The sequence below is a fragment of the Megalobrama amblycephala genome, linkage group LG1, assembly GCF_018812025.1.
Source record: "Megalobrama amblycephala isolate DHTTF-2021 linkage group LG1, ASM1881202v1, whole genome shotgun sequence".
NCBI classification, from domain to species: Eukaryota; Metazoa; Chordata; class Actinopteri; order Cypriniformes; family Xenocyprididae; genus Megalobrama; species Megalobrama amblycephala.
In genome coordinates this window covers 2,830,335-2,839,682 of record NC_063044.1, presented here as the reverse complement: position 1 = coordinate 2,839,682, position 9,348 = coordinate 2,830,335, and the positions used below count along the sequence as shown (strand labels likewise).

General features: G+C 42.9%; 2 protein-coding genes across 2 annotated transcripts; both read right to left on the bottom strand.

Annotated features, from left to right (window-relative positions):
* Positions 1 to 1,346: 1,346 nt before the first annotated feature.
* On the bottom strand, positions 1,347 to 4,652 carry LOC125251243. Its single transcript, XM_048164249.1, has 2 exons — positions 2,004 to 4,652; positions 1,347 to 1,478 (listed from the first exon to the last, which is right to left on the bottom strand). The coding sequence occupies exon 1, from the start codon at positions 4,568 to 4,570 to the stop codon at positions 2,369 to 2,371; it is 2,202 nt and encodes a 733-aa protein (XP_048020206.1). The 5' UTR covers positions 4,571 to 4,652; the 3' UTR covers positions 1,347 to 1,478; positions 2,004 to 2,368.
* LOC125251162 lies at positions 4,638 to 9,348 on the bottom strand. Its single transcript, XM_048164151.1, has 2 exons — positions 9,231 to 9,348; positions 4,638 to 8,714 (listed from the first exon to the last, which is right to left on the bottom strand). The coding sequence occupies exon 2, from the start codon at positions 8,469 to 8,471 to the stop codon at positions 4,653 to 4,655; it is 3,819 nt and encodes a 1,272-aa protein (XP_048020108.1). The 5' UTR covers positions 8,472 to 8,714; positions 9,231 to 9,348; the 3' UTR covers positions 4,638 to 4,652.

Here is a 9,348-nt window from a genome sequence, read left to right as displayed (position 1 = left end):
ATTGCATGAGTTATTCCATTTTGCAGTAAATGAAGACATCACGAAGTAAATGAAGACATTACTGCGTTGCATAACAAGAACTAACTCTTTCCTGTGTGCATTGAAGAGAAAACAAATCACATGCTGTTGCACTACAATAAATACAATAACTACCTTTTTTATTGCATTGCATACAATAATTTGTGTTGTGCATAAAAGAAATTAATATAACATGCTGTTTGCTTTGCAAGGTAAGCTATACACTGTTTCCTTGCACTGTATACAAGAACTAACTTATTCCTCATGTACTGCAGAGATATAACACATTAAACGTGGTGTTGCGATGAATGCACTATACTGTTCCGTTATGCACTGAAGAGATAACACAACTTGCATTGCATTGCAGTAAGTTACTCCGTTTGGCAGTGAAGAGATAACACGGCAGGTGGTTGTTGCACTGTTGCAGAACTAACTCTTTCCTTTGTGCAGTGAAAAGAAAACAAATCAAATATGCTGTTTCACTGTAATAAATACAAGAACTAACCTTTTCATTGCATCCTACAACAATTGATTTATGTACTGTTTGCTTACAAGAATTAACGTGTTTTGCACTATTTCCTTGCATTGTATACAAGAGAACTAACTTGTTCCTCACGCGTTGAAAAGATGTGGTGTTGCGATGAATTAACTAAATCATCCCTTATGCACTGAAGAGGTAACTAACACATAACATGCATTGCATTGCAGTATGTTATTCCGTTTCTTAGTAAATGAGACAACACGACAGGTGCTTGTTGCACTGCATTGCAAGCGAGAACTAACTCTTTTCTTTTGTGCATTGAAGAGAGAAAACATAAAATGTTTGGTGTTGCAATGAATGAACTAACTCATCTGTTGTGCATTGAAGAGATGACACATAACATGTGCATTGCATTGCAGCGATAACTCGACAGGCGCTTAGTTCTTGTTATGCACTGCGTTGCATAACAGGAACTAACTCTTTCCTGTGTGCATTGACGAGAAAACACATCACATATGCTGTTGCACTGTGCAATAAATACAAGAACTAACTTTTTGCATTGCATACAATAAATAACTTATGTTGTGCATATTATACATTAATACAGCATGTGCTGTTTGCTTTGCAATGGATAAAAGAATTAACATGTACACGTTGCATAGAAGAAATAATACAACTGTATGCTTGTTGCATTGCAACATTTAAGTTATGCACTGTTTCCTTGCTTTGTATACAAGAACTAAGGAATTCCTCATGCATTGAACAGAATACACATAAAATATTTGGTGTTGCAATGAATGAACTAACTAATCCGGTGTGCTTTGAAGAGATGACACAACATGTGTGTCAAGCTTATTTGTTTATGTGCACAATATCCCCGCTTGAAAGGGAGGGAAACATCATCGATGGAGCCTTGACTGGATTTCACTCTTCTTTTTTATTGAAAGTATCAAATATGCCAGCAAGAAAGGTGAAAAACCTTTAACAGAAACAAAGATACAGAAAATATAAATGAATTGTATGTAAAACTTATTAAACATCCGTTTTATCATTGAGGCTTTTTTTTTTGTTTTTTTTTTTTTTATACATGAAGCATTCTCATATGAAGTTATTAACAAGGTTAATATCTGTATCTGCCACATCTACATTCCAGAAAATGAACCTAAACACATACAATTGCAAAATGCACACGTAAAATTAGAATTATCATACTATCTTAACGATCTATTTTAATCACGTGGACTGAAGAAATAATCGTTAATTTCTCCCGTGATCAAAGTGAAAGGCAAACGCAGATAAACAAATCAATGCACTAGTACCTCAAAACCCTTAAAATCCACAACAAAGAACTAAAATTAACTTGAAACAAAAATTAGTCATAAACCCTCCAGCGCCGAGCACAGACATAGTTGCTGTGTCATGAACCGGGACGGCATCTGTCGCCACACCAACATCATCCCGCTTCACCCACAGACGCAAAACGTGAATTATTAAGGGTGCTCACCGGCTTCCACTCCGGGATTCGATGATGTTGGACATCTGTGCACTTTTCTTTATTGCGTTCAGCCAGGAATTTCCGCAGAGCTCGCCAGCCGCGCTCCTCACAGCACTGGATTTTTTTTTTCAGTTCCTCTTTTCTGCCCCTTGCTCCGATTGGCTGAGACTACTATAGTTCTTTATTTATTATTTATATTTTTCCATGTTATTTATTTATTTGTTTATATTAAATTTGTAATTAATTTATATCTTTCTCAGTTTGACTTGACACCTCCCACTCGATTTTCCTTGGATACAAGTGGAAATCGCAATGCTTAGAAGGCAAACTGTTTGGCACTACTAATTGTAGACAAGTTAGATTGTTTTACTAAATTACTTGTTCATTTGCTCTTCAATTGGAAGAAGGACCACCAGTCTTCTGATGTCTCTGTGAAGAACGGTACTTGGGATCTTCTCTTTGCATCTTTTTGACACTGGATGGTTCTTAGTTGTTGCTTTTGAGGGCTTTGTGATAGGAACAGGGTAACTTGGGAAGGTTCGGACATTGACGTCTCTTACGGCACCCTTGCTGTCTTGATTGACACTGATTACTCTGCCAAGTTTGAACTGGCCTCTGAGTGCATTTTGATCCGCTATCCAGACAATGTCTCCAATTGCAACGTTCCTATGCATGGTATGCCACTTTGTCCTTAAGAATAAATTAGGACCTGCAAGCTGGCTCCAGTGTCTCCAGAATTTATCCACCATCGACTGCATTGTTTGGAGGCGTTTGAATGGGTAACTGGAAAAGTCAAATGTTTTGACATCACCGCTTTGAGATGCTCGCCCCAGCAGTAGTGCATTTGGAGTTACATACTGGATGCAGTCTTCCTGGGCTTGTGCTCTGGCATCGATGGGCCGTTCGTTTGCGAGATTGGCTGCCATTTGAAGGACTGTTTGGAATTCACTGTAAGTGAGAGTAGACTCGACTCCACAGTTTTGGAGTGCCCTTTTTAGAATGCGTACTGCAGCTTCTCCAGCTCCATTTCTGTGTGGAGAATTGGCTGGATGGATCTTCCACATCCACTCTGTTCCATTTTGTGCGGCCATTTCTCCTAGAGCGGACTTGTCGATGCCCTCCAAGAATTTGTAAAGCTCCTGTAGAACTGGTCTTGCCCCAATGAAATTGGTTCCTGGATCTGAATAGATCTTCTTAGGATAGCCCCTAACTGCAGCAAATCTTTGGAAGGCCATTAAGAAACTTTCAGTTGATTGGGTGTTTACCAGCTCTGCATGGATTGCTCTGCTTGACATACAGCAAAAGACAACTCCCCAGACCTTCATAGAAGCTCTTTTCTTAACATCATCTCTCACCAGGTAGGGTCCAAAGAGATCCACTGTTGTAAATTCGAAGGGTACAGCTGGCTGCGACCTCTCTGGTGGTAAATCACCCATCACTTGTTGGCATTTCTTTGCTTTGGTCTTCCGACACTGAACACAGCTGTCAACAACCTTTTGGGCTATTCGTCTACCCCTGATGACCCAAGCCTTCCTCCTCATCCTAAGTAAAGTTTCAGCCAAACCCCCGTGGCTTTCTCTGTGAGATTCTCGGGCTAGCAGTGTAGACACCCATGCGTTGTAGGGAAGGATTGGAACACTAACTTGATCTTCTTTAAAAACCTGCACTCTTCCGCCACAAACCAATAGCCCAGAGTCTGGATTCTTATAGGCTACCAGCCTGTCTTTGGTGGTGTTGGGGAAGGTTATACCTTCTTGCGCAGCAAGGAAAATGTCTCGTAGGGCGTCTTCTCTTTCCCTCACTGATATGGTTCCTGTTGAAGAGACTGCCTCCCACTTTGGGTTGTTTAGGGTCCGATCCCTGCCAAGGAACTTCTTCACTGCTCTCCAAACCCAAGCTACTGTTTTAACTATGTGTCTGGATAGATCACTGAATCTTTCCACAATGAATAAGTTTTGGACAGCTAATCCTGCAGGTGGTCTTCTGGGATATATTTGGACTTGGATAAGATCCTCATTTTGCCTTGATAATTCAACTGGTTCCTGCGTTTTCGCTTTAGACCTTGCCAGTGCAGCTGCAAATGCCTTCTTTTGAAGCTTACTGATGCTTTCTCGGGCAGAAGCTGCCAAATCCTTTCCTGACTTGACTGGCCATTCATCTACTGGTAAGCTCAAGAACTTCGGCCCATTCTGCCACTCTGAATTTTCATCAAGATTTTGAGGATTAGCCCCCCTAGTGATCATATCTGCAATGTTCTGTGGACCTGGTATCCACCACCATTCCTGCGCCTTCGTAATTCCTTGGATTTCTCCAATCCTGTTAGCGAAGAATGTTTTGTAGCCATAGCTTTCTCGCTGTATAGCGCCAAGGACTGTTTGGCTATCAACCAAGTGGTACCATTTTCCAACTCGAATTTGGCAATGCTGCTCAAAGTACTTCCGCAGCCACGAAGCGAACACTGCTCCGCACATCTCTGCTTTGACAGCGTCTCCTTTGTGGTCTAATGGTGTCAGTTTGGCTTTGGACTCCACAAGTTTGATCACTGATCCCTGATCAGAGTTCCATCTTAGGTACATTACCGCACCATAAGCATTTTCGCTCCCATCTGAAAAGGTTATCGCGCAGGGTTCACCATTGGAATTTGGAGGAGTTAAAGCCCTAGGGAATTTGAATCTGGCCAAGCTGGACGTATTCCTCAAAGAGCTTAACCGCGTCTTCTCTTAGACCGTCCGAGAGGGCAGTATCCCAACTTTCACTGACTGGAACCTTTCCATCTTTTGCCTCTTGGAAAGCTCTGCGGACTAGAATTGCCCCCTTCTGTTTGGCGGGAGTCACTAGGCCTACCGGATCATACACCCCTGATATCTGACTCAACAACTCCCTACGTGTCAGTGGATTCGGTGTCTGGGTTCTGACTTGCTCTTGTGAGAGATTTTGACCTAGTCTCATTTTCTTTTTTCTCTTTGAGAAATTGATTGATGTCATCACATGGAGCTTGTCATCTTCCACGTCATAACCCAGGCCAAGTGCTTTATTGTCGTCCTCGTGCATTTGGTTTGGTAGAACCATGATCTTTTCCTTGATTACAGAGGGCTCATTTTCTGGGTCACCCCTCCCACTTTGACCTGAGAATACCCATGGCTTAAGAAGAAACCCTCCTGCCTTTAAGATCAGCTCCACATTTGCAGTGATGGACCTCAGCTGGTGAAAGTCGTTGTGGGACGTGAGAATGTCGTCAACATAGCTGTCTTGATGGAGCACTCTGCGCTCTTCCTCAAGGTGAGCAAAGGATGGCAAATTAGCAGTTTCACGCATTGCTAGCTGCGCGATGCACCCTGCTGGTTTGTCTCCAATGTTGACTCGTGTGACTGCATATTCCTCCAGCTCCTTGTCTTCAGAGTTTCGCCAAAGGAATCGGTGTAGATGCATTTCTCTGTCCTCTAACCAAACTGAATTGTACATCTTCTTGATGTCCCCTAATGCCGCGTACACTCCACTCCTGAACCTCAGCAGGACAGCACGTATCTGGTTAAGAAAGTCTGGACCTTTCACTAACAAATCGTTCATGCTGACACCTCTGAATCTTTGGCTGCTGTTCCAAACAAGCCTCACTGGTGTTGTGACTGAGTGAGGGTTAGGAGCAATAAGATGGCTTACATACCATACAGGCCCAATCCAATTAGCAATTGCGTCTTTGGATAACTTTACTGCAGCCCCTGTGTCAAGCATGTCCTGCACCTGAGCGCTGTAAGCAGCCTTCCATTCAGGTTCTTTGGCTAGCTGTTTTTCCATCCTCAAGAACGTAGCCTCAACTGCACTCCTGTTGTCTGGCAAGGAAGCTAGGTCCTCCATCCAAGGATACTTTGCGTGCCAGTGTGGTTCTTTGCTGTGGTTGTCTTCTATGACATAAGAGAGGCCTTCTCTTACTATTTCGAGTTCCCTCTCCTCAGCAAGAGTCATTTCCTTCCCACCAGGTTGGCAATTTCCACAGCGACAGCCACCACATTTAGGCTCACATGCTGCACCAATGGAATCCCACTTCCACCACTCCAGAAAGTCTCGGGTGCTGGTTGGTGTGCTTGATTCATGAAATCTGGCTAATGGCTTGTTTGGTGGACAGTACTCTGTTACTTCCTCATACTTCACAGCTGCCATTCTCATCGACCTTGCGAAGTGCGTTTTGGACCTGTGAGCTGATACAGCAACCTCTTCGAAAAGCTTGGGGTGAGTTCCTCCAACTGTCTTTCCCAGGGGACCGTCCCATAGAACCAGGTCTCCAACCACCCTGACTCTCTGTGGGGCTAGCTGGCCTTCTCGATGGCTTATAAGCAGCTCGACTACTTTAGGCCTCTCAAGTTCGACAAGGGGAACATCTGGAAAGAAATTTTGCAATTGCTCAGCCAGCACTGTTTTGTGAATCTCGGCGATGCTTTCTAATCCATAGCAAGCCAACTGATGTGACCTGAGAGTGCCCTGGAGAGTTCTTACTCTGATTTTTAGAAGATACCGCTTGGTCTTTACACAAACTTTCATCCCTCCGACTCCATGGATGACAAGAGTGATTCTTTCACCTCTCAGGTTCAGACGATTTGCAGCACTGTGTGTTATATAATTAGTGTCTGATGCTAAGTCAATTAATGTTCCAATTTTCTGTCCCGCATTAGCGGTCACATTGAGAAGCATCATGATTACTGGCAGTTCTAGCAACCCACATTCTGCTAGTAAACTTGGCTGTTCTTTCGTCACATTAAACGCTCTTGCTGCAGTGTTTGAGAACACACTTCGGCATTGCTGTGCTAATTCTGGTGGAAGTTTACTGAGGAAGTCTTCTTGATCTTTTGTGTAGTCTTTTCTGCCTTTGCCTCCTTCAGTATGAAACTTGCTCTTTTTCTGGATAGCACTGCTTTCCTTTCTTTCAGCACTTGGGCATAAATAGTAGTGATGCTCAGGAACACTCTCGTCTTCACAGGCTTGGTTTTTGCATAGATAGGTGGGTTTGCAGAATGAATGGTCCTCGTGGATTTCGAGACACCTTTTACAAGCTCCCAGTTTTCTTACTGCAGCCTTTTTGTCTGCTAGCTTCAGTGATCGGAACTGTCTGCAGAAGTAGAGCTTCCTTTTATGTCTAACGTCACCACAGACTACACACCCTGATTGGTCGTTGCTTGATTTTGTGGACTTTGTTCTTGCCCACCTTGGCTCGGTTCTTGACTCCCTTCTGTTTGATTCCTCATCCCTTAGCTGTTCGAGCTGCTCGTAAATGCTCTCTTGCTTTTTGAGGAATGCTAACAGATTATCAAACCGGTTGTCTGGTGTGATGGAGCTTTGCTGGTCAGAGACATGAACAAGCCATTCTTTCTTGAGAGACTCAGGTAGTTTCCCTTCAATTGACTTTGTCACTAAAGGATTTTTAATAGCGCCAGTGTTTCCAAGGTCACTCAAATCTCCAAGTGCTTTTTCTACTGCTTGGATTAATTCGACTATTTTCCGTGGGTGGTGACTTCTTATAGCAGGTATTTTTTGCAAATCCTCCACTATTTCAATAGCAATAGCTGTCACATTTCCGTAGCGATTTTCCAAGACACGGAAAATATCATCTGCTGTATTATGAGCGGTGAGGCGAAGATCTCTTACAATCCTCTCTTCGAGACTGTCAAGCACCTGAATCTTCTTAACCTCCTTGGAACCAGTAGGCTCACCCTGCTTTTGAAGTGCTTCCCAGTCTCTTTTCCATCTGTGAAAGTCACGTTTGTTACCTGTAAACTTTGGGAGGGACGTGGGCTTTAACTTAATTGTTGCCACAGGGTAGCTAGAGATTGTCGGTGGAGGTGTTATCTTCTCTGCCTCTTCCTCTCGTCTCGCACGAATGAAATCAGCTTTTCTCGAAACTAATCTGGTAACGTTGAGTTCGAGACTTCTCAGGCCTTGGCGGAAGTTATTTTGATCACCTGATGGGATGCACCGCTGCCACCGGCTGTACAGGTCTTTTGCAGTCTTTACTAAATTTTGAAGGTGACTGAGCATGAAGTCGTATGCTTCGTGATTTCCATCTGGAACTACTGCTGCGACACGTTCACTTTCAGCTTCAGCAACCTGCAGCGCTGTGGACAATTCAAGATCTCCATACTTGGCCCAGAGAGTTTCTTGAAGAAGACCTTTAATTTCTTTCAGTTTTAAGTCACACTCACTCGCAGTCTTTTCAAGGTCGCCTTTTTGCTGTTCTGTTAACACAGCTGACTTGTCTGCGTCCAGCTCCGCCTCTAATTCTGCGACGATGCCCGTTTCAAGATCATCATTCGCTTCCATGACTTTCTCTGCTTGCTTAGTGAGTTTACTTAAACTGTCGTGAAGATCATCTTCCGTCATCTCTTGATAAGCTCTGGTTATGGTGTTAATTAGTCGTGTGAATGCTCTTTTCTCCACTGTCCTTTCTGCTTTCAGCTGCTCGAGTGACTTCCCGGTCGCTTGCTCGGCCATTTTGATTTCAGTTAATGTTGGGAAGAAATTTATAATTCTTCAAACAGTGTCTCTTGTCTCTTTAAGTGTCACAGGTTTCCAGCTGCTACTGGTTTCCCGGTTTTTCACTGTCAAGCTTATTTGTTTATGTGCACAATATCCCCGCTTGAAAGGGAGGGAAACATCATCGATGGAGCCTTGACTGGATTTCACTCTTCTTTTTTATTGAAAGTATCAAATATGCCAGCAAGAAAGGTGAAAAACCTTTAACAGAAACAAAGATACAGAAAATATAAATGAATTGTATGTAAAACTTATTAAACATCCGTTTTATCATTGAGGCTTTTTTTTTTTTTTATATACATGAAGCATTCTCATATGAAGTTATTAACAAGGTTAATATCTGTATCTGCCACATCTACATTCCAGAAAATGAACCTAAACACATACAATTGCAAAATGCACACGTAAAATTAGAATTATCATACTATCTTAACGATCTATTTTAATCACGTGGACTGAAGAAATAATCGTTAATTTCTCCCGTGATCAAAGTGAAAGGCAAACGCAGATAAACAAATCAATGCACTAGTACCTCAAAACCCTTAAAATCCACAACAAAGAACTAAAATTAACTTGAAACAAAAATTAGTCATAAACCCTCCAGCGCCGAGCACAGACATAGTTGCTGTGTCATGAACCGGGACGGCATCTGTCGCCACACCAACATCATCCCGCTTCACCCACAGACGCAAAAAGTGAATTATTAAGGGTGCTCACCGGCTTCCACTCCGGGATTCGATGATGTTGGACATCTGTGCACTTTTCTTTATTGCGTTCAGCCAGGAATTTCCGCAGAGCTCGCCAGCCGCGCTCCTCACAGCACTGGATTTTTTTT

Excerpts from the sequence above, each read along its gene's own strand:
- LOC125251243 (XM_048164249.1), bottom strand. The coding sequence starts at position 4,570 with ATGTACCTAAGATGGAACTCTGATCAGGGATCAGTGATCAAACTTGTG.
- LOC125251162 (XM_048164151.1), bottom strand. The coding sequence starts at position 8,471 with ATGGCCGAGCAAGCGACCGGGAAGTCACTCGAGCAGCTGAAAGCAGAA.